General features: G+C 41.2%; 2 protein-coding genes across 5 annotated transcripts in view; one reads left to right on the top strand and one right to left on the bottom strand.

Moving 5' to 3' along the window:
• The window catches only part of slc38a4 (solute carrier family 38 member 4), a 34,509-nt gene extending 19,622 nt beyond the window's left edge, over nucleotides 1-14,887 (top strand). For all 3 annotated transcript variants that reach the window (XM_054800726.1, XM_054800725.1, XM_054800724.1), the window contains 6 exons: nucleotides 3,287-3,366; nucleotides 3,445-3,545; nucleotides 3,970-4,094; nucleotides 10,540-10,684; nucleotides 12,594-12,691; nucleotides 12,846-14,887. In XM_054800726.1, coding sequence (XP_054656701.1) covers nucleotides 3,287-3,366; nucleotides 3,445-3,545; nucleotides 3,970-4,094; nucleotides 10,540-10,684; nucleotides 12,594-12,691; nucleotides 12,846-12,950 — 654 coding nt within the window. In that variant the 3' untranslated portion in view covers nucleotides 12,951-14,887. The remainder of the gene's footprint in view (nucleotides 1-3,286; nucleotides 3,367-3,444; nucleotides 3,546-3,969; nucleotides 4,095-10,539; nucleotides 10,685-12,593; nucleotides 12,692-12,845) is intronic.
• Nucleotides 1-24,842, bottom strand: part of LOC129195027 (zinc finger protein 11-like) — a 92,905-nt gene extending 68,063 nt beyond the window's left edge. For both annotated transcript variants that reach the window (XM_054800718.1, XM_054800720.1), the window contains exons 1-2: nucleotides 24,723-24,842; nucleotides 20,097-20,227 (exon numbers count right to left, since the gene is read on the bottom strand). The gene's annotated coding sequence lies outside the window, so the exon portion shown is untranslated. The remainder of the gene's footprint in view (nucleotides 1-20,096; nucleotides 20,228-24,722) is intronic.
• Nucleotides 24,843-25,386: the final 544 nt, after the last annotated feature.

Here is a 25,386-nt window from a genome sequence, read left to right as displayed (position 1 = left end):
GGGATTTGTTTGTGATCAAGACAGCTACACTTGCAGAAAAAACTAGGAGGGCAATGCGTAAGGTGAAGGCTCTGTTTGGGCCAGTCAGTTTCTTCCACAACAAATTTTACAGACCTTGCTTTAGTTACGTCTATTTAAGTCCACTGTTGATTCGTAATAGTTTCATACCTATAGTGTACTGTAGTTCATGGCTTTTTAAAAGTGTGGGACATAGAGCCTCCGATCAGAGAGAACATACTCTTTCTTCCCTAACAGGGTTGACCAAAACACGGCCCAGGGATTATTTGAGGCCTGCGATTTTTGTTTCACTGGCACATTCTGGAAATAAAATGTAACAAGAAAACTACTTGGGACTAAATGGGAAAGTAAATATTAGGGTAATAAAGTCACAGCATTAAGAGAAACAAGTTGAGAAAAAAAGAAAAAAAGTTGTAATTTCACAAGTCGTAATAATTTCACAAGTCATAGTATGAGGAAAAATGTCATATTAGTAGAATGAAGTTGAAATATGAAAGAAAAAAGGTTTTATTGTCAAAAACAATGAATAAAGTTGTAATTTTTGGAAACTTAGGTTGGGGGAAAATTTATAAAAGGGAATAAAGCCAAACCATCCAGAGAAGAAAATATACAAGAAGAAAGTTGAACTATTTGGAAAATTATTATTTTTTTTTTTAAATCAACAGCAGAAATTTTACCAGCGTAAGGTAAAAATATTAAGAGAAAAAAATAGTTTTCTAATGAGAAAAAAGTATCAATTTTATGAAAATAAACTTGTAAAATGAGGAAAATATAATTTTAGTAACAATGTTGAAATAAAGAAAAAATACATTGTTTTAAAAGATAAAAAATATTATGGGAATAAAGTTATAATTACAAGAGGAAAGCTGAAATGAAATAGTTGGAAAATTAAAAAAACACTAGAAATAAAAAAAACGGGAATAAAGTAAAAATATTAAGGAAAAAAAGCCATATTCGAATGAAGAACAACAGTTGCAATTTTACAAGAGTAAACTCGTATTATTATGGGAAAAAAACGTCATTTTTAGTAGCATTTCACCTATATTACACAGGTGAAATGCAGTTTATTCTTGAGCGACAAATACTGTCTGGTGGAGCTCTAGCAGGACTTCCAGGAAGCACACAATGGGGCTCCAACTGAGAGAGCAGTCAGCGAACCCGGTGTCTTCCATCGCTGACAATGGCTGGTCATCCCGTCCTGTTAATTCAATTATTTTTCGGGTTATTTGCTTAGCCTTCTGACTATCGCGCACATACTACGGTCGAGTGTCCAGCATTGGCTGCGTGAGCTGCCATTTGACTGATGCTGCACCGTGAGCCTCGCAACCTCACCATACTCCGTCAAGTGTTTGTTCCTTCAAATGCCGTATTAAATTAAAACTTTTTAACGTGCTACCCCCCGTGAGATATTTTTCGTGGCATGTTTTTCATTTTATATCATTGTCACAAACTTCAGGTGAGTTCCACACGGCAGACATGTTTGTTTTGGTTTAGGAACACCTGCACAGTGTGAAGGAAAGTGGACGGGGGACGCTTCGCCAAGACCCCACTCTGCACGCAGGCATCGTGATAGGCTGCAGGCTGCAATAGTACCAGACAGAGGTGTTGAAAGGCATTTTTCCACGGAAATCGGCTGATATCAATCGGAGCATCCCTAGTTTTAATCTTCTGAGATATTTTGACACCCCTACTAATAATACACCTCGTCACCTATAACACAAAGATGAGATGCAGGGTGTTTTTTCTTTAATTACCGTATACGTCTTCTTATATCTAACTTACAAAATCTAAAATGTCACAGTGGTCCACACATCCTTAGATTTAAAAAACAATTGGACACCCCTGTTTTCCGGCATTGATTCTCAAACTGTGGTACCAGTTCCACTGGTGGCTCCATCTAGTGGCACACCCTTTTTTCCCAAATAAAACTTGATTATATGAGAGACACATGCATAATATGAAATAGTTGGATAAATATACGCATTTATTAACCAAGGATTCTGAATTCTAAAATAAAATGTATCGGGAAATATGGAATATTCACATTTAAACCACTTCTTGCACCACAAGCAAAGTATGGTGGTACTTCCAGATAGAGCTGCAACAATTAAGTGATGATTAAACCATTATCCAATTAATCAAAAACTATTTTGGTATTTAAATAATGTATTTTGATAAAAATGTAAATATCTTCTAATTTCAGCCGCTCAAATGCGAATGTTTTTTAATTTCCTTAGTCATGCATGAAAGCAGATCCCGTATCTTTGTGTTTCAGGCAAAACAAAACATTCACACACATCAGCTTTGACTTTAGGGAAAGAAAAAAAAAGATCGCCATTTTTGCCTAATTTCCGATATGTTACGGACCAAAACCCTAACAGTTTGTGTTTGGTTCATATCCGTCTGGGGTGTAACCGATTACTTGATCAATCGAAAAAACAAGCTTCGGCAAAATATTTCTGAGGTGATGTAAAGATTTAGAGAGCAAATGATCTATGTAACAAATAGCCTTTAACACAGGGGTGAGCAAACTGCAGCCCGCGGGCCACATTTTTTTTTTTTTTAACCTTTAACATCAAAACTGTAGCCGGAAACATGACTTGCAGTGCTATTGTGGCACGCTTGAGTCGCCAGAAGGGCCAGATGCAATCTGTAGCTTGTACAAACACACAACACAACACAATTAACCTACCTACTGCACCATGTGGGCATACAAATAAATATCTACGTACAATACCCACGGCAAAATAACACACTTGCACTCCTGCCGCAAGGCATGCTGGGTAGCTTGTGGTACTCTTTTCCCCAACTTTTTGCCTTGTTTGTCGCATTTTTGCTTGATTGCAAAATATGTTGAGGGGGTCGTCAGAAAAGTAAACAAGGAGGAGTTAACATACTCTTAATATGCAATGTTTTATTGCTCACAGTTCATATTGTTGTTGCCGCTGGACTACCCAGCATGCCTTGCGGGCATTTGGAAATAACAGTTTTAAGTTACGTGTGATGTTTAGCGTTCAGTTGTTTTTTTTCATCACCCAGGTAGTGGTAGTTGATTTGTGTGATGTGTTAACTTGCTGTGGATATGTGGTGTTTTTGTTTCGTTGCACCGTGAGCAAGTATGTGGTTCTGTTTGATGACCACCTATATACTGTATAGACGGCCCTTCTGGCAAATTTTGTCACCCAAAGTGGTTAAGTGGTTAAGTCAAAAAGTTTGCCCAACCCTGCTTTAACACAACAGTAACGATATCATGCGATATTTTCTCTAGACGGCGTACACAGTGCCCATCCTGGCCTTTGCCTTTGTGTGCCACCCCGAGGTGCTGCCGATCTACAGTGAGCTAAAAGAGTAAGTTCCTCGTTTTCTTTCCAAATGTATGACATTACACGAAAGTTACATGAAATGCATATGTTGTTATTTGTGCAGTCGCAGCCGGAAAAAGATGCAGAACGTCTCCAACCTGTCCATCCTGGCTATGCTCATCATGTACATGATGTCGGCACTATTTGGCTACCTCACCTTTTATGGTAAAACACTCACAAGCAACCTACTAGTCAATACCTATGTTGTAACCTTAAGTTGACATGCAGATAGCCCAATTTAACTATCAGGACATTTAAAGCACCCTCAAACATGACCTCTCACAGTCGTAATGTTAAAGCAAACACCCCGATAAAGATACCAGGGCACCAGTAATGCAATCTGAATGTCAGACATTGTCTAATAATAATAACATGACCCACTTGGCCAGCAAACTAGTGCTTATTTTCAGTCAGGTGGGTGTGAGTTCCATTGCAACCCACACCACCTCCAAACATGGTTCAAGTAATCGCATCTCAGTGTGCCTCACACACCGGGTCCACGCCTGCACTTAAGAGCTGTTCACGTGTAAACAGAATAGCGCTCAGTGTCCGTTATTTGACAAGTGGCTGTTTCCTCTGCATATCACAGAAAACGTGGAGGCGGAGCTGCTTCACACCTTCACCAAAGTTTATAAGTTTGACACGCTGCTGCTGCTTGTGCGTTTGGCTGTCCTTACCGCCGTCACGCTGACTGTTCCCATCGTACTCTTTCCTGTAAGTATCACGTATAAAATACAATCGCATGCTTTCTATTCTCCCCTCCCTGCAACACTACAGTACACTGTATTCCTGCCCTTTCATTTACATGTCATAGTAGTAGGCAATAATGCCGTAAAATACCACAGTGCCTACATTTGCCTCCGTACCTCATGTATTTGCTGGCTTCTGCTTGAAAAGACGCCATGCCTCAATTAATCAATTCCAAATAAACACTTTCCCTTTCCCCATAGAAAAAAACAGGTGGTGCCAACATTTTGTTATTACATATTTATGATTTCAATACATAATTTTGCTGTGGGAAATTGGAAAAATCTATCATAATATTATAAACTTGTTTTTTTGTGTCAGGAAGGGCATCCAGCGCAAAAAATAAGCCAAAACCATTGACTGACTCGCTGTGGTGATCGTTGATAGGGAAAAAACGAAAGTGGGATAAACTAGGGGAAAACAACAATGTTTATCAACCCACTGAGCCATGTTGTTGTATATTTTACATATATTTTATACATAATAATACATGTTTTTACATGAGATAAATAATCACCAAGCTGAGTAATTATGTTAGATGAACGGCAACAGGTTGAAACATGGGTTAATTATGTATCTTCTGCCATCAAGTGGAAGAGCATGTGATTAACCAGGACCAATTACCCAGTGGCACGGCACAGAGGTTGGGAATCACTGGTCCAATTAAATAATATACGCACAATAATGTATACAAACTATATTTATAGCTGTTGAGACCAAAGAGTGTAGAGTATTTCCTCTGATATTGGATTATGTTATGACAACATTTAAGATTATCACTGATTATAAATACTGCTGTTCGATATTTGCTACAAAGCCAGGTTGTATTTTATGTAGGGCTGTCAAAGTTAATAACGCGTTAATGGAAGTTTCCTTCAACGGCACTCATTTTTTTCACGAGCGATTAACGTGCACACGTCCTGTTTGACCCTTGGTTTGAGGAAACGCAGCGGCGTGGAGGCTGATGCGAAGCCAGAAGAGGGAACAAATACTGAGCAGAAATGGGCAAAGAAAAGGATATTTTGAATGGTAAGCTTATCTTCACAGCCCTGGCAGATGCAGATGCCAGTTATTTGTGTCGCTGTGCATCAAGTTGCCACAAAGTACGTTGCCGGGAAGAAGAGAGACGTTACTTGTACACTGTAGGTATTTTTAAAATGGTACACTGGTACCGTGCCATAAGAGTGTCCTAACTAAAGAGTGGGGTTTTTTTTTTAGATGCGAACCGTCTCTCTGCGGATTTTTGCTTTGAACCGCTAGCTAAAATTTGGGCTAGGAGCTACTAATTATGGGCAGGCATAGCCGAGGACAACTATTTGGGGCTTGTGTCAATGACAATAGGTCTAAATAGCATTAGCTCTCCTACTTACTATAGATAAATATTTCTTTATATCTGTGATTAGTCGCGATTCATTATGAGATAACTATGGTCCAAATGTAATTAATCACAATTAAATCTTTTAATCGATTGACAGCCCGAATTTTCTGTCATAATGAGGATGCCACTATTGCTCTCTTGGCAGATTTATGATGACAGCAGTGGCTTGTGCTGCAAGGTGAAATGTCATAGCACACAGACAGGGGGAGTAAAAGCCTACACACGTGCCTGAACAGTACATGCATACATGTACATGCAGCTTCAGTGTGTGAATGGTTGGCCTGTGACTACAATGCCCACAGGAACACCCCTTGTTACATTCATTCACATATTTCCTGGCCAAATATGGCCAGGATCTAAATTTAGGGGAACAAACTTGGCTGCTGACCAATAGGAAGTGTTAAGTCCCATTTTAGCCTTCAATATAGTGGCCCGACAAGCGCAAACGCACCACAATGTCCCTAAACAGAAATTAGCCCAAAACAAAACTAACAAAGACCATGAACTACTTCTCGCACGCAGTTGTGTTGGAGTTTGTGTGTGTTTTGAGCATTTGGCTTCATTTTCTTTTGCCTTTGTTTTTCAAATGCGTATTTTTGTATTATTTCTGTTTGGACGTTGCTGCGCGTCAGCCCTTGTCGGCCATCGTACTTTACTCACATGGCAGGGTCTGGTTTTGGGGTGTAGTAGCTGCAGAAAGCCACCAGAGGGCAACAACAGCCTTGTAATCAGTGAGCCTGCTGCAGGGTTTGTTATGCAAACACGTCCCCACTCTTGTGCATAGTGACTCAATGAGTCATAGATGAAGCTTGTGTATACATTTTAGCTTTGTGACGGACACTCATGAACACAAATGCCGACGTGTCCACCACACACCCCTTCATCCCACCCACTTCTGTGGGACGACACTGTTTATTCAAGTGAGGTGAATGTAGTCTGAGAGGAGGAGGATCGCCCTTCTCCGCAATGGAAGTTTACTGGATCAGAGTGGACAGTGGAAAAACCCTCACCTTGACCGCTGCTGTCAGGGAGACTTGGGGAGAGGGGGGATAGAACAAAACGTGAACAACTGTTACCGTATTATGGTTATTTAGCTGCAAGAGGCGGGCACTGAATACTACAATAATAAACATCTTGTGTTGAATCTCACTCGCGCTAATGCTAATTGTTATGCAGGACATTTTATACTAAAGTAGGCAATAGAATGCCTATTATTCTAAGGAAAGGGGAGGGCAGAACTGAATGTTCAACAGTGGTAAGAACCTATTAGACCTGCTAATACCTGAAAGGGCATGAGTCACAACTTGCTTTGTGTTAGTCATTTATTGTGCTTAAGTGCGAAGAAAGGACACTATTAACTGAATAGCTGGCATAGCAAGCGGGGTTGTGTTTTGAGGCGAGGCGAGTTCATGTGTAAAGACTAGAGGTGTCACGATGCACTTAGCTCACGAGAACGAGACAAGATTTTTACCTTACTTTTAAGAAGACAACAATGACAAAATATAGGACTGGGCTGACTTTTTCATTGAACTGTGTCACAAAACAATGCAGGTACATTTTGAAATGTTTTATAACTTTGCATGCACGACCTAAACATGACGTTTTTAACTGTTCAGCTTCTTTCCACAAATTGAAACAAAAACTACAACAAACCTACCAAAGTTCTACAAGTTAAAACAACGACAGCAGTTCAAGCTGCTACTACTAATCATTTATGTTGACGTGTCGTTATGTAAAGACACGTAAAAACAGATTAGTTTTATGTTTACGCTAAAAGAACTACAGTTGCTTAGAGTGTGGAACTACAAAGTAGTGAATTTTCAAAATAGTATCACATGTTTTGATAAAAGTCTAATGAAGCGTTAGTGTTTTGATCTGACAAATCCTAAGTAACTTTGATCAAAAGTAGAATTATTACAGCTTCTGTTTGGACATTAACACCTGTTTGTCTCTTAAAAAAGAAATATCGTTGTGTTTTAATCTCACGACACGATATCTCATGATGCTCCTAGTAAAGACATAGAGCAGCTACAAATGTGCTTTTTGTAAACCCGGGAATTGCAGAATTCTCATTTTGTCCATTTTGTTTGAAGGACATACCTTGTAAATGACCGTTCCCGCAGTATATTACAGCAACAACTTCAGGTGAGACATCAGATGGAAAGCGGCGCTGTCACTCTGCCAACTTTCCGCCTGACATTTGAGAATCTCGAAGCCTTGAATCCTCCCTGACCTTCATTTTGCCTGTCGACCTTCTGCGAGAGATTAACATTAGCTTTGTCTGCGACTGGCTGTCCTCAGCTCCCGCGGAGAAGTCGTATAATATACACACGTGTTTAGATGGGACAATCACGTGAAGGATAGATAGAAAGGGGAGGCCAGCTCAGGGCTTTGCTAGGATTCAGTGCATTATGAGGGGGCTTTACATGGAGGCACCCATGCCCCAGTTCTCAGGCTTTTACAGATGAGAGCTGATTACCTTTATGCCCCTAAACGTCAATTTAAAAACATTTAGGTGATGCTACATGGACCTGTTATCCTCAAGGCTTCCTGTTATCGCTGTACGTTGAGTAACGTAAGAGATAAAACGCACTCTTGTTGCAGTTTTTCTTGCATATAGCATCAAGATAGTACCTACCGATCGTTTCATACTCATAAAACATTGCATCAGCTTCTAGAAGGTAATCCACACCCCAAAATGAACCATGCTGTCATATCTACGATATCTAATTACTGAAGAATGTTTTCCTCGTTTGAGCATACACTTACTGTACAAATGTTAAATTCTTTCTCTTCCACTTGCTGCTTAACTAAATGCATTAAAATTCTCCTGTGTGGTAAAGCTAATAGGATAAAAAAAGTATTACACTATGTGCACACAGCATAGGTGGAAGGAACATTAAAAAATTCACGTACTAAGATACTTAACAAAGTCGTGGATTTATTGCAGAGGTCTCCAACGGGTAACTTATGAGCTACCAGTAGCTCGCGCCCTGATTTTGAGTAGGTCACCAACAGGTCAAAGAATATTTGCGCCAACTCGTAGTATTTTTATAACTGTTCAATTAAGACATCACACCTGTATATTAATGGAGAATTACCGCAAAATAGCATAAAGACAGCAGACACACTGTTTGGGCGGAGATCTGCTTTTGTACATAAAGTACAATTTATGTTGGCAGTCATATAAATCTTGTCTGCCTCTGCCCTGCAGTAACATGAAATCGCTGCTAGAAGCCTCTCTAGAGTTTGTTGCATGTTTTGTTTTGGTTGCAAATAATGAAGTGAAAAGGCCGCAGTTGAGCTGTCATGCATCACTTCTTGTTTTTGTTGAAATAAAAAGGGACTTTCCAGACATCTGTGTTATGTTTTCGCAGAAAATTTCCTCTATATAGATATTTAGATGACAACACCGGTAGTTTCTGCTCGTTGTCTCTAGATTTCGCTTGCAAAACCACTGCACCAGGACGTTTGCAAACCTTGATGACAATCTAGAGCTAAATCTGCATGTCTGCTTTGGTGTCAGCTCACTTAATCCAGTTGTGACTGGTCCATTCTGTCTGTGTTACTAGTTCATCCACATTCTCATTGTGTGTACGTTTGGGGGTGGCTGACAGGTAAACAGCAGGAGTCAAAAGTGTACAAATATCACACGGTGCGCTCCAAAGGCTTCGCGCCAGGTAACAGTTGGGTGCCGAATAGTTTGGAGCCTTTGAGAGAAATGCCCCGTCTTGGTTCGAGTTTTCCGAGCCGACCTAATTATGCAACAGCTGCCGGGGGAATGGGAGGGTTGTAGAATTTTAAAAGGGGGTTGCCCTTAAATTATTGTCATTATCTCACATAACTCTTTAATGGTGACTTCTTTTTGGCAGCAAACATTTGGCCGTTATCACGGCAACCACCGACAGTCACAGTGAAGGTCACCTGGTTCGGACTCTAGAATAGTGTAGTTTTCGGACTCTAGAAAATATAGTTAATTTTTTTTTGCACCTCACTTAAAAGGATATAAATTTCCCAGCAGTGTATGACAAAGCTAAACAGAAAGCCACTTTTCTCGCCTTAGCTGACTGTTAATGAAAGACATAAGATTAAGGAAGTAAGGATCGTTAGTGGAAACACACGTTCTTTAAAGTCACACCTCCCCCTCTTCCTGCTACATTCAAGCCCGCCTTCCTCTCACGGCCCGGCTGATGCAATCCTATGGTTCCCTTGCACTGCAGGAGATAATCCTTTGCCTTTTTGAATGGCTGCCCGGAAGCCCCGCCTCTTTTAACCTCTCCCTGTCGTGGCCTCAGGCTACACCTGATGCCGCCAACCTTTCACCCACTGGAGTCTTGAACGGGCTGCCTGTGGCTCAAGCACCACCGGGCGTCTTAGAGGGGGATCTGTGGGCTCGGGCATTTGACACACTTCAGTCATTGCCAAGTGTGGGAGTGAGGCCCTGGATTGTTGCTGTTACTGACTGATAGCATGTGCTCACAAGTCTAAGATAACTTCCTTCACCATGTCCTGATAAAGTCTAAATAACAGGCGCTATTGTTTTCTAGCCACTAGTTTTCACAGCCTTCTGAATGGACATTACAATACACTTACACCAGATTGGCCAATGAGGTTAGCGACTGTATGCACACTGTGCACTTAGTTCCTGAGGACGCGAATTTTGACAGTGTAGTGCTGTCCCAAATCCGTGACTATTGTTATTTGTATCGCAGTATTTACCCGTTTCCTCTTCTTCTCTCCTTTTTAATTGTGAATTGCAACCACTCAAGTTAGTCCCTCCCCCTCCGCTACGTAGCCAAGACGGTGATGACTGAGGCTGCACACTCACCGTGCATAACACACATAAGCACTCAAAATGCAAAGTGTATGTAGACAAGTGTGCGAACTGAAACACCAACACATCGCCATCTATTGGCCTGCCATGCAAACTACAGCATTTGCTTTCATTTTTCTGGCCACATCATCATCTGTAGACTTGTCGCCTCAAAATTCTCTTCTTACAAGAACGACTCAAGTGTCCCATTTATCCTCCAGATCCGCTCTTCCATCAGCACCTTGCTGTTCAGCGGCCGAGGGTTCAGCTGGCCTCGCCACGCCATCATCGCAGCCACCATCTTGGCCTTCAACAACATGCTGGTCATCTTCGTGCCCACCATCCGGGACATCTTCGGCTTCATCGGTAAGTAAAAGAATGAAAATCGCCTGCGGAAGTCTGATTAGCACTTTCAGGCCAGAGTTTTATTTAGGAGTTTCCGCTTCTCCAAATTTGAAGTAATCAGAGTACATTTGCGCCAAAAAAATAAAAACTACATCAAATTTAATGTAAGTGCATTTGTGGAAACAAGGGTGCTCTTGTTTGAAAAATTTATATACAAAGACATTTTTATTTTTATTTTTTTTACTCTGACGTTGCATCAGAGTCAAAGTTGAGTGCACTTAATCACATTGCTCATGCTCTTTGGCTTCCATGCTAATTAGCCAAAGCACTTGTGAGTTTGTTGTGAACGGGGAGAAGTTGATTGTTCCTTCTTTTCGGATTAAAATGAAAAAGGAACTACCCGGAATTTTTTTTCAGCAATGGCATTGAAGATGAAAAACACGTTGCGCTTGTCACCCACACACATCAAACCACTCTATTACCATACCGATGGTGAGTCAGTCTTCATTAACATCAGTACATGACAATAGCGTTACATAATACTATGGAATGGTCGGCTATTCGACTCAGATGAGTCTGATTCGACAACCAATTACGCCGTTGAATCATATAAAAAATGTCATGCGATCAAGATTGGACCATTCTGACAACATGGGGGGTACCCACGGCTGCTGAGCACACATTTTTCCAAAGAACGTCTTTGTTTTTGTTATAAATAGCCTACTTTGGGGCCGCACGGTGGTCTAGTGGTTAGCATGTTGGCTAATACAGGAACAGCCTGGAGATCGGGAAGAACTGGTTCGATTCTCCCCTGGGCATTTCTGTGTGGAGTTTGCATGTTCTCCCTGTGCGTGGGTTTTCTCCGGGCACTCCGGCTTCCTCCCACATTCCCAAAAACATGCATGTTAGGTTAATTGGCGACTCTAAATTGTCCATAGGTATGAATGTGAGTGTGAATGGTTGTTTGTCTATATGTGCCCTGCGATTGGCTGGCGACCAGTTCAGGGTGTACCCCGCCTGTTGCCCGAAGTCAGCTGGGATAGGCTCCAGCATGCCCCCGCGACCCTAATGAGGATGAAGCGGTATAGAAAATGGATGGATGGATAGCCTACTTTGAGTCAAAAACAGCCTACTTTTTGTGAATAAAGAATTCAAAATGACGTGTTTAACAGAAGACCTACATGTATATTTACCACACATTAATGCAACCTCTCACTCCAATGTAGCTGAGGTGAGTTTTAGCTTTGACCACTAGGAAGTCCATCAATAGCGATGGAATTATTGGCTCACAATGGCTACTAAAACTCATGTTTTGAAAAGGTTAAAGATGACTACAGAAAGTGAAGTCCAACTTACATATCACGCGACAACAACCAACTGCGTATCATTTCAAACAGGTAAGGCTGTTAGGCCAACTTCATTTCATATCATTACAAATATGCTTTGTTTTAGTAGTACACAGTGACTAAAAAAGAGTTATATATAGAAAAAAATATGACTGAAAAAATTACTATTGATAAAACTATTGATAACAGAAAAAAGCTGCATCGATAATAGTTTTATCATCGCATCGCAGAACTCTGAATCGTAATCGCATTGAAACACGGGTGGCCAGAGATTTCCACCCATATGCACACCTACCGTGTTTATTTGTTTGTCTTAGCGTTTTAGCATGTTTCTTTGAAGTGGAAAAAGTCTCAAATGAGATCTGTTTGTCGGGATCACCATTAGCTCTGTTCTTTAAAAAAACTGTAGACTATGGACAAAATCCGTGCAGCAGTCCCTCAGGGGTTTGATAGAACACGAGCCAATCCGTGGGGCTCAGAAACATTTGGGATTGTTAATATAAAATACTGAACTTAGCCAAATGTCCCTGCTTGCATCTTGCTGAATACGCCTCACACGTTTTTTGGACTTTTTGCTGTGTCAGGTTCCTCGGCAGCCACCATGCTCATCTTCATCCTCCCTGCGGCCTTTTACCTCCGCTTGGTGAAGACGGTACCACTACGCTCCCCGCAGAAGATTGGAGTGAGTCCACAGGAACACACATATGTACTTTCTCACAATATCAGTTTTCCTTGGAGGAGGCGGGGGCGTATCAAAAATTTCACCTGAATCCCGCCGCGCGTCCTGACTCATCCCAACACATTTAATATCATTATGTTCTCATCTCGCTCCGCAGGCGGCCGTCTTCCTGGTCGTGGGAATCGTCTTCATGATTGGCAGCTTGTCACTCATCGTCCTCGACTGGATCCACAATCCGCCAGGCTCCAGTGGGGGGCACTAAGCACCCCCTCGGACCCCCTTCCCCTCTTGTAGCAACATCTGAAAAGAGGCCTCAATCCCTCCTTAAACATTCATGGCGGTATACGAACATATCGATATGTTTTTCACTTTATCCGTTGAAATGTCACGGTCCCCGAACGAATCCTCGTCATTGTCATTTCCAACATTTTTGTCACCAGACGAGCGTGTGAATGTGACATTCGGGGACGGAGTCTGTGGCCCCTCCCGAGGAAAAACACGGAGCACTTCTTAGCATCATTTTGCGGCGTAGGACTAACACATGGACACTCACAGCCAGTCGGTGTCATTTGTTGCTCTTCAATGTGAACAATCAAGAAAGAGGCCTGCCAAAGTCTGCATGCACATACAACAACGCTGTTTTTAGAGACACACAATCTTCCTCACCAGCCCACAAACTGTCCGATCTTTGACTACATGATGCGTTGGAGGCGCTTCCAGTATTACGGTCACGCAAGGATCTGAACAGTATACAGTATGTACATAATTACCTGTCTACTGAATAGTGTTGTACATACTATGGAAAATCTGCTGCAGGCACTTGATGAATGTCTGTTTAACTATGAAAAATTATTTTATAGATTATTTCAAATGTTTTCTAAAGATGCAGTCAACACATTTTGATACCACGCAAAGGTCAAAGCAGTGTAATGTGTTTGTAAGCTGTTACATTGAAACGATTTAGTCATGTGGTTCATTTAACTGATGATTGGCCTCAACTATAAACGTACTGGTGCCTTTTGGGGATTTTTTTGATCAATAATAGTTAAACTTGTGCCTTTTACTACATGAATTGGCTTTGATTGCCTTTAATAATGATAAAATTCTCCTCTTTTTGTCACGTACACATCCAGCCAAAGTAGACGGTATTTACAGATCCTTTGTGGATCTAAACACACAAAGCAAATAGATATTTTCAATGAAATAGTGTTTATGTGCATGTTTTTATTTGCATTACACACACGGTCTGTTTGGACAATTGTATATGCTCTGTAAATAATCTGTATTTTATTGTACACTGACTCATTGTCTGCAAGTCTTGGGAGTATTTTCTGCAATCCAGTGTTTGTTTTAGTATATATAAATATAAATATGTATAACGTGTTACATTTTTTTTCTTGCTGTATGACAGTAGGGCCTTTTTTTCTTTTATTGTATATTTGTAGAAAATCCATTTTCACATTGTTAGCCTGTCACGTCAGGATGATTTTACTAGCTTTTCACAAAACAACACATTTTTGTAGCTTGATATCTTTTGCTGGCCAACGCTGGGTTCAAGTTTAAGCTAAAGGTGAGCAACACAGAAGGGGAGCGACCGAAAAAAATGTGCCAGAACCTTGCATTGTTTGTGTGTTCCGAAGCTCTGCCTGGACAATCAAAATGCTCTGATCTGAGTTTGCAACAACTGCTGCCATAGAAATGCTTGGGAGGCGTTACTTGAACCTTGGAAAGTCTGAGCATCATGACTGAAGAGCCCCGAATGATGGGTACAATCTCCAAATTCACATTTTGAATGTTTCTTACTTTGAAATCTAATTTTGCTTTTCTGGTTTTCACCTGGTTGGGTTTTAATTCTTGCAACCCACACTTCCGCCCTCGAAAGTATCTCAGGTATCCTTGTAAAAGTTTCCATCTTGCTTTCTCCTTACTCTTTTGCATGATTGAGCCAAGCTGCTGCTCACGGTGAAGCGGTCCTAGTCAGTGTTTTATTAAAGAGATGCAGAACCGCTCACGTCTTGGCTATATGGAGGATCACCGACCCCAGTGCTGCCCACAGTGCCTCTACACCCTGTGGAATTAAGACTGAACTTTCACATTTGTAAAAAAAAAAAAAAAAAAAAATGTACCCAGACAAAGGGCATGTTTTTGTATTGGCGGTGCTGTTTCATTATGATGAAGAATAAAAATGTGAAAAAGTCATTTGTGCGTAAATCTTTTGATACGCAACATTAGCATTACATAAAACACTTACATAAAGTGTTTAGACTGGAGAGTGTACAAATTGTCAGCAGTGCCAAAAAATATTATCACGCCATAGGAAATCAGTGTTCTTGTCTAGGTAGCATCCAGCCATGACTTGTAACACCAGCGTGTAATGTTCCCAAACAGGAGGAGGAAAAGCAAGTGTTAGATAATCTCAATGAAAAAAAAAACAATATGCGATAAACGCAGGTAATATTCCAGGAATTGTGTGTCAAGGCTGGCTTTGTGATGCCACATATTACACATTATTGGAACTACCTCGTGTAAATAATTACTGGAGACAAACACTTGCTGATGTCTCTTGAGGCAACTGAATAAGCGAGAAGTCACCCCCCCCAGAGAGACCATCGCAGAACATACTGTAACTACCTGATCTCCCATTACCTGCTTGCAAGACGACACCCAGGCTTAGCTGGCAAGGACAGACTGGATATAAATTAGTGGAAGGTCATTTAATTGACAATGCACATCGATCTCATGCCCTGATGCATTACTGCCAGAGCTACGGGTACCTTTCAGTGACAATAACCTGCCAAAAATGTGTTTCTTTGACACGCTAACAAAGCAAATGCTGTAATGTGCATGCCAGACCAGTAGTTGGCGATGTAACTTTGTAAAGAAACGCTACACACGTCATACTTGAAGCAATCGCTTAAATACCCTTCATTGGCATGTATTTGCTTTGTAGACCATACACTCAGCGACTGTAGGAGATTCTGCGGTTAACTGAACATTGGAGAAATTAAGGCAGGGGTGTCCAAAGTGCAGCTCAGGGGCCATTTGCGGCCCACAACTGTTTTTTATTGCCCCTGGGCATATTCTAAAAATATGATTTAACATGAAAACTTAACAAAATAACAGCAAAATGGAAAAATCAGCAGTAATATTCAAAATTAAATGGTCTTTTACTTGTATAGCGCTTTTTCCATATGTCCACATTATTGTTGTTGGCTCAATACCGTTTGTGCCTGTGCTGAATTGTCATCAATAACCATGCTTCAATTCAATTTCCTGTTTATGTTTTAATTCGGAGAATAGATGCTCTGACATTTTTATGAACGCTTCTTTCAAGTATTCTCCGTCTGTGAATGGCTTCCCATCTCATGTGCAGCGCTGTGTTGCCAACAAATCTGGCGACCTTCCAAATTCTCTCGGTGACTCAAAAGTGACTGGCGACAAACGTAAAGACTAGTCCTGATGTTGTTGGGAGATTTTTCTGGCATTTGGAGACGTGAAAGTAAAAGCAAATAGTGTTCTGAGCAGTGAGTGAGTCAGTGAGTCAGCTCCTGTGGCACCCTACCTAACTCTCCCGGAGTCACCACCTCAGCAATTAGCACGTCACTGGCTCCGAGCACATAGCAACAGTGCACTTCTAGTTACAAAACATATTGCTATGCTCCCGTAATTACACAGTGTTATTTTACTGCGCAGGAACTTGCTTCAGACTCAACTCAAAACCCCCTCACCTTTTTTCTCTCCAGTCCAGTGAGGCTCACTGCATCCACCAGCCTACCGCCCCCTACCTTGATCATTCAATCAGCAGTCAGAACGCAGTCTAGATGCATTCACGGACATGCGGTGAGTCGGATGTTTCAAATTCATTTTGAAAATGCGCAGTTCTCCTACTTATGTGTTAAAAAAAAATCACCGCGCACGGCGAAGGGAGCCGCAACAAGGAGGCCGCGGGTTGCCGACCCTTGAACTATACTAACAAAAGTAATGGGACAGCTGCCTTATGGCAAGCCACACGTCACTGTCATTATGACGACAGACAGCAGCACAGTGTAGTTCCCTACAGAGTCACACAGAGTGTGACACTCTTGTATAACTTTAACCTAACCTGAACACTTCAACGGTGGTGCAATTCCAACAACATGTATGTATTTCCAACTCACAAACGCGTCTTTTGTCACTTCGTCGTCGGAGCAACACATCCTCACTGTCACTACCATGAGATGCATTCAGGGACACTGCGAAGATCACAAGAACGTCTTTATTATGTGTCTAAATAAATAGAAAGACAAAGACAAACAATAAGTGGATATTCTTATCACTCACTTTGTAACTCTAAATGCAGAAGTACAATTTGCTGCATTTAAGCATGCTCGGAAATCCCATGAAACACACTCAAAATGTGAATACAACTTGAATGACGTGGTGTGTTTGAACGCAACCCCTCATTGCTCATAATAACACGGTTAAAGTGTGATTCAAATGTTTTGCTACTATTAAAGAAAGTAGTGTTTAGCAGATTTTTTTAAGACGTGTGGTATCTTTTAGCTTGATTGAAATGTTCAGTTCATTTCGAGCTGTTAATACATGCAAATATATATAATGCATTTATCTTTCAATAAAATACAGCAAAAATGGGCATATTTCAGACATATTGTCAAATGTTGATTAATCATGATTAAATCATTTGAAACCCATGATTAATCTGATTCAAAATTTTAATCCTTTGACAGCACTAGTTTTTACACACATAACATATCACAATGGGCTCTGCTCTAAGCTCTCACCAATATACTTTGAAGGGAAAACACAGCATAAACACTCATATCAAATTAAACACGTCAGCATGCAATGGTCTCCACCCTAATGAGACTGAAGGTGCTTGTGTTATTGATGCGTTTGGTGTGCAGTCAGAGAGAATGCAGGTCACATTCCACCCCACGGTTTTGCCATAAATCTGGTTACACAATATCAAACGTCTCCTGATATTAACATGCTGCATTGGATGCGCCAGTCAGCGGGCTGCGTTTTGTTGTTGTGGTCCCTTATGTGCAAACGTCAGCGCATCTCCTAAGATGCTTCATTTTACTGTGACGCACAACCTGAATGTGCCAATGTCTATGCTAATGTTTGTCTCTCTTTGTCTCTCTCAATGCAGTCTATGCTAATGTTTGTCTCTCTCAAAGCATATTCACATGAACAGAAAAACAGTATAATTTCACTGTAGATGGCATAAAGGCTAAAAATGTCATGAATATCAAGAAAAATAACAACTTGCTATTAAAGATGTCACTTTTCGAGCAGTTTTAAGCCATAAAAACGGCCACAAGGTCGCAGAAGAGCCCGGCATGGATCATTTGCATGTAAAACCACGCTCGACAGCAAGGAGGAAGTGGAAGAGCATGGAGGAGTGTAGCGTGCAGAAGGTTACGCATTTCAGGGAAATTTTAATGCATGCGCACGCACATGGGCGCACGTGTGCACACACACAGTTTACTTCCAAATGTGAAAATTGTAAATAGTTCACGACGTTATATTTGTAAATAAATTATTTTGATGTAAAATAACCCTTTTTTGTGTTGTTTATGTTGTGGTATAGTTGTTTAGCAATTTGAGTTGTATATGTGTCAAAATTAAAGTTATGCTTGAAATGTTTAAAAAAAAAAAAAAAAGAAGCTGTTTTTCTCCCTTTTGTTGTTGGAAACTGATATTTTCCTGAAACTTACCTATGTTGTACTGCTGATTAATAAAGAATTGAAAAAGGTAGTAAAAAAAAAAAAAAAGGTAGTAATCTTTGTTTTGATAGGTTCCATGTTTATATAGCCATAAAACACAATTTTCTGTGTGCCTTGAAAAATCTGTCAAAATCATCTAAAATGGCCAGTACTGGGTTGTCTTTTGAAAAATGTCTGGGATTGAATGAGTTAAAGTCATAAATAAATTACAACTAATTTAAAATGATAAAGCTTTCTTTAATAGAACATCAACGGACGTTTTTATCTAGTCCATATTATCACTCATAATTTTATCATTTATTTTATCTTTCAAATAGCCTTCTGGCCTTCAATACAGGGACAAATGAAACATGATGTCATAATACATTAATATTTCAATACGTATTTTTGTTGAATTTTGTTTAATTTAATCGTTCATTCACCTTATTTTATTTTAATGCACCCTTTTTTCTTATTATACACATAAGTGCATTTTTTTTTTACATTTTCCCTGTTTCTCTCTCCAATATAGCACAACTATTTATTTTTTACTATATATTTTTTTTAATCCATAAAAAATACTAAATAAACACCACTGGCAGCTGTAGCACACAATTAAGTGCCCAATTTTGGCTGTGCCAACTGTGTCTTAAAGGCAGCTAATAATTAAACCCACATGGGCATTGATACGACATACTGTAAACCTATGTGGCATATTTGGCAGGATGAGCGTTAAAAAAAACGACCAAACCGAACAGAACTGAGCAGCTCAATGAGTCACCTTCCAATATTAGTTACAATATTAGTTACATTCAGATATGTGAGTGCTCATCACGGGTGAGCCCAGAGGCTATTTACATCTGCTACTGTTAGCAAAATACTAAAAAGGTATTACTATACAGTAACTTGTGCTAGAAATAAGGACTGGATTATTAGACAAATCGCAAATCGTGGGAAGTGACTCCTCTGGCTACTCCTGTGTATTAACAAGTGGATAGTGTTACTCAAACTGAGGTACCGGTACTTTGGCTTATAACATTCTGTAACGTGCAATTACAGTAATGGTGACCGACTAGACATGCAGGTGTGTTTACGTAGCTGACATTCATACACGTAAATGCCCCTGAACAGCACAATGACAGCGTGAAGTGCATGTGTATGTGCCAGAGACCGATGTTACATAAGGCAGAAGACTGTGCTTGGCTCACATCTCCTCCACGACTACCGCCCTGCATCCATTAATACAGTAAAGGAACTTACATGACACACGAATGCAGCAAGGCGTGCCTAAAGCAACCCCACATGCATTTAGTGGAGAAAAAAAAATTGCTTGTCCTGTGGTCATGTGACTCCAAGGGCAGCTCACTGCAAACACACATGCATTAACGATGCCCTCACATGAAATATTCATGTGCAAATGTGCTTTCTCTACGGATTTTTTGTGCTATAAATACTTTTATAAGCCCAACTAAATAATCAATGAAGAAAACCATGATTCATACTACTTGTAGCTTAGGTATAGAAAACTCTCGATTGTGGTCAATTGCAAGCTCTAGCATGACGGGTGTTCAAGACTTTCACTGAGTTGCATACTATGACGCTTCACAGAGGTGACAGTGTTCGTCAATGACCTATACTGGTCCAAATGACATTACTAGGCAGTACCTTCAGCATGAGATTCACTTTCCAGTGTGACTCACCTCCTCTCAGGTACGTGGCAGCTGCTGGAGCTCGGCGGGTGTCAAAGATCAGAGCGGCAGGTCGGATTCGGTGTGCTTCGCTGTGAGGTGCCGCCATCACACACACATCCAATGGGGGGAACATGGCGACACTATGAGAGAAACAGCGTTTTAGTGCGAAAGGGTAACAACGCTCACCCAAGGGCGCACGTTTAGAATGGTCTTGACCTCTCAGATGCTGGAAGAGTGTCACCAAAAACAAATCAAAGGTGAGACCTCCAACATGCAACAGATTTAATCTTGACGAGAATAAATAACTGTTTTTTTTCCCCAAAACAACAGGCATTAAATGGTGGAACATTATTAACCAGTGCAACAAAGGAAGAAAAGAGCGACAAACAAAATGATCAGAATGTATGTATCGGGTTATTTGAGAAATAATTTTTAACCAAAACAACATTCAGGTACTCTTCAAACCTGGTAACACCCTGAGACAGTCTGGTGTATGCTGTCCAGTGCAGTGACGAATGCACTGATTTATATATTGGTGAAACCAAGCAGCCACTGAGCAGGCGCGTGTCATAAAAAAACAGGCTAAATCTTCAGGTCAAGACTCGCCTCAAAGCACCTCAAAGAGAAACAGCACTCTTTTGAGGACAAAAATGACAGAGAAGACAGATGATCGAGAGAGGAGGGAGGGAGGCCATCTACGCCCAAGTTGAGAAACTATTTCTGAACAGAGGGGGAGGGCTGCAACCCCACCTATCTCCCGTCTACAATGCTGTCCTTTCATTGAATAATTTATCCTCAAAAAACATGACACAGTCACTTTCAATTTCAGGTGCCTCCATGACCTTTGCTATTATTAAATGAGGGTGATTTCACCCAAATGACTGTCTTTGGCTGGCAGAGGCCTCACTCCTCAAAAGAGTGAAACCATTCTTGGTTGGGGAGCTTGGTGTATGAACTGATGAAGCCGAGTCAGTTGAGAGCCAAAGAATCTTCTAAGACAACCTGAACAGTCCAGTTGCGACTCATTCCATATTCTGAGAGCACAAGGCCCTGCATGAATGAGAATACTCACATTTTTTTCCTCATTAATTTTCCTCGCTAGTCAAGTCAACCTTTTATCAGCAGAAAAGAAACTATTTTAAAAAAATATCTGTATTTAAATCATCAGGGACAGTGTAATTGTCTATGGTGTGTATGTGAGTATTTTATTGTGTATTGTTTTAATTCATTTTACTGACTGCATTTATAACTTGTGCTTTTAATGTTATTGTACATGCTATTTTATATTGTCATACATATTTACATGTAATTTTTGTGATATTCCAGTAAATTGCGTCTTAGGTTACAGACGCTATTTAATCCTACTAGCATTACTGTCTGCCAGACAGTAAAATTTGATTTGGTGCAATAGTTTTCTTCCATTCACATTAACATTTTCTTCATTGATTGGTATCCATTTTAACTTACAAAAGATTCTTCATTGCCCTATAGGGCTACTTAAGTAACTACTTTCCTGAGGACATTTTATAACCATTCTTGCACTGGCCTGTTTTTCCATGCAGCTATCCCTGTTATTTTCTGTTGATTAGATAAGATCTAAAGTGGTCAAAACATGTGACTCATCTGTGCTTTTTTTCTTTTACATGACATAGTGCAATTCCTCTGCTGGTAATTGTCTATGTTGGAACACATTGTTGTGAGGAAAGGGAACTGAAGGACATGATCACTTTGTGAGGTAATGTTGCAGGATGATTAGGTCCCATAGAAATTGTGCCATGTCACTGACTCACTGAGTACAGTCTTGCTGTAACTCCCAATACACGTGTTTTTAGACTGGGAATACACCCATAGTTTCTAAAAGAAATATGGAAATACAAGCATAACAGCACAATGTAATCATTCATGACTTGCAGCACAATTCACACCAAGAATATGCATTCGGCAGGAATACTATATATCCCTGGCAACACACGTTGCAACACACATGTCGTTCTTTGTATTTATAGTACTTGTTGTTATACCAAACTGTAGCCCATTCACTACAAATACAATAAATTATAATACAAGTCCTCAATGTATAACCGGGATTTTGCAAGAATGTACAGTTGTCATTTAAAAAGGCTTACCTGCGTTATTTTAATAAAACAGACAATCATCGCCAGGAGGAAATATGTGCACCTGTTATTATGTGATTGTACAGGTGGGGTCAGACAAACGAAGGTCAGGGGTGGAATTTATAATAAAAGCTTCATATAAATATGATCCAGGTGGGTTTCAGAGTCAACAGCAATAATAAGGTGGTCTGAATTTATGTTTACTCAGCTGTCGGCCTCTATGAGTTTTGGATGGTCCTGACATGTACTCAAAGGTGATCCCATCATTCCTAAATCGACTGGAGAGACAATACAAGTTGTATGCATATTCTATTGCAACATATACCGTAGTTTAGGAGCACCATGTGGTTACATTTGCCCAATTCAACATGTCCGAAAAGGAGCAGAAGATCAGAGCTTATGTAATCCGATCTCGTCTCCATATCTATTACTGACTCAAGTTATGCGACTTGGACTCGAATTGACAACATCATCAAAGACCTGCAACTCAGACTCTGGACTTTGACATCAATGACTCAGGACTTGACTCAGACTTTTGTCTGATGACTTGAAACTACGTGAGATTTTCAGTGAGTGCGTTGCGTTGTGTCCCCATTCAAAGTATCCAACTAATGCGATCGTTATGTAATTTCCAATTACGTAATTTCCAGCAAGACAACATATTTTCCCTTTGAATCTGCCTCATCAAATGCATCTACTAACATCCAGCAGCTGGAACGAAAGAACTACAGGCCGATTGATGCGCCGTCTGCAGTGATGCAGACTATGCATCGGTCCGTTCTGGTGAAGAGGGAGCTGAGCTAAAAGGCAAAGCTCTCAATTTACTGGTCAATCTACATTTCTACCCTCACCTATGGTCATGAGCTTTGGGGAGTGACCTAAAGGAGGTACAAGCGACCAAAATTAATTTTCTCCGTAGGGTGGCTGGGTTCTCCCTTAGAGATGGCTGAGAAGCGCTGTCATCCGGGAGAAGCTCGGAGTAGAACTGCAGCTCCTCCACACTGAGAGGAGCCAGATGAGGTGGCTCTGGCTTCTGGTCAGGATGCCTCCCCGACTCCTCCCTGGGGAGGTGTTCAGGACATGTCCCAGGACACGGTGGAGAGACTATGTCTCTCAACTGGCCTGGGAACTCCTCGGCATCCAAAGGGAGGAGCTGGACGAAGTAGCTGGGAGGAGGGAAATCTGCTTAGGCTGCTTCCCCCGCGACCCGACCTCCAATAAGTGGAAGAAGATAGATGGATGAATGGATGGATAGATGGGCTTGGAAAACACTGACTCCCACCTCTGATGTACAGTATACAACTAAATATAATTATAAAAAAGATCAAATACACAGCTTATTATAATCTAAAATTCCCCATTCTAATTTGTTTGTGTGCAGAAATACTGTTCCACATTGATTTATATGTGTTTCAGTGCAAAATCCTTCTAAGGAATATACTGTACAATCAATGTGTATGTGGCTGGTTGTGTTTCAGAGGGGAATGATCTGGAATACAGGACGGTCATCAGGCACTTTGTCAGCTGGAGTGAGCTTAACCAGCTGCAGCGCAACACCAGCAAGACAAAGGAGATGATCATTAACTTCCAGAGGAAAACACCTCACTTCACACCGGTGAACATCCAGGGAGCGGACACAGAGTTGGTAGACAGCTACAAATTCCTGGGTGTTCACCTTAACAACAAGCTGGACTGGTCCGTCAACACCCACGCCCTCTACAAGAAGGGCCAGAGTCGCCTCCACCTGCTGAGGAGACTGAGGTCCTTTGGTGTGTGCAGGACTCTTTTACGGACCTTTTATGACTCTGTGGTGGCCTCAGCCATCTTCTATGCTGTGGGCTGCTGGAGAGGGGGCAGCACGGACAGGGACAGGAGCAGGATCAATAGGCTGATCAGGAGAGCGAGCTCTGTCCTGGACGGTCCTCTGGACTCCGTGGAGGAAGTGGGGGAGAGAAGGATGTTGGCTAAGCTGACATCCATCATGGACAACACCTCTCACCCGCTACATGACACTGTGGGTTCCCTTAGCAGCTCCTTCAGCAGCAGACTGTTACACCCACGGTGTAAGAAGGAGAGGTTCCGCAGGTCCTTCATACCGACCGCTGTCAGGCTCTACAACACCTGCACCACCTGAACCATGTTGTAGTCACAATGCTTTACTTTACTATACCTTACTGTTCTCTTTACTTGTCTTGCTTGCTTGCTGCTGTAACAAGTAAATTTCCCCGCTGTGGGATAAATAAAGTACATACAATACAATACAATACAATACAATAATGTAAAGTACAGCAAGCATGCTGCGTCATAAATATTGTTATTTGTGCAGCAATGTCAATGATTTATTGACATAAATTATTGAACTGCTCCCTGTCACAAATAGTGTTATATACACTCTTGATCAAAATCTTAAGATCCGTTGAAAAATTGCTAGAATTTGCATTTTGCACATTAAGATCTTAATGAGGTTTTAAGTAGAGCTACAATATGCAAAAGCAAGAAGGAGGAGTGGGTCTTCCCTCACCAGAGAGGTGTCCATGAGGCATCAGACTACATGCCCGAGCCACCTCAACTAGCTCCTCTTGATGTGAAGGAGCAGCTGCTTTCCTCTGAGCTCCTCCCGGATGACTGAGCTCCTCACTGTATCTCTTAGGGTCCAGCCACCCTACGGAGGAAACACATTTCAGCTGCTTGTATCCGCCATCTCGTTCTTTTGGTCACAACCCAATGCTCATAACCATAGGTGAGGGTGGGAACATACAGTAGATCGACCGGTAAATTGAGAGATTTGCCTTCCAGCTCAGCTCTTTCTTCACCAAGACGGTCCGATACAGCAACCGCATTACTGCAGATGCTGTCTGTCAACCTCACACTCCCTCCTTTCCTCATCCATGAACAAGACCCCGAGATACTTGAGGTCCACCACCTGGGGCAAGACCTCGTTCCAACCTGGAGGGTGCAATCCACCCTTTTCGGACCGAGAACCATGGCCTCGGATTTGGAGGTGCTGAGTCTTATACCAGAAGCTTCACACTCAGCTGCCCCAGTAAATGCTGAAGGTCACAGCCTGATGAGGCCATCAGGACCACATCGTCTGTGAATAGCAGAGAAGACCCTCTGGATACCTTGGCTTCACCTAGACATTCTGTCTATGAAAATTATGAACAGAATCAGTGACAAAGGGCAGC

This window comes from Dunckerocampus dactyliophorus, chromosome 15 (assembly GCF_027744805.1).
Source record: "Dunckerocampus dactyliophorus isolate RoL2022-P2 chromosome 15, RoL_Ddac_1.1, whole genome shotgun sequence".
Lineage (NCBI taxonomy): Eukaryota > Metazoa > Chordata > Actinopteri > Syngnathiformes > Syngnathidae > Dunckerocampus > Dunckerocampus dactyliophorus.
This window is presented reverse-complemented; position numbering and strand designations above follow the sequence as displayed.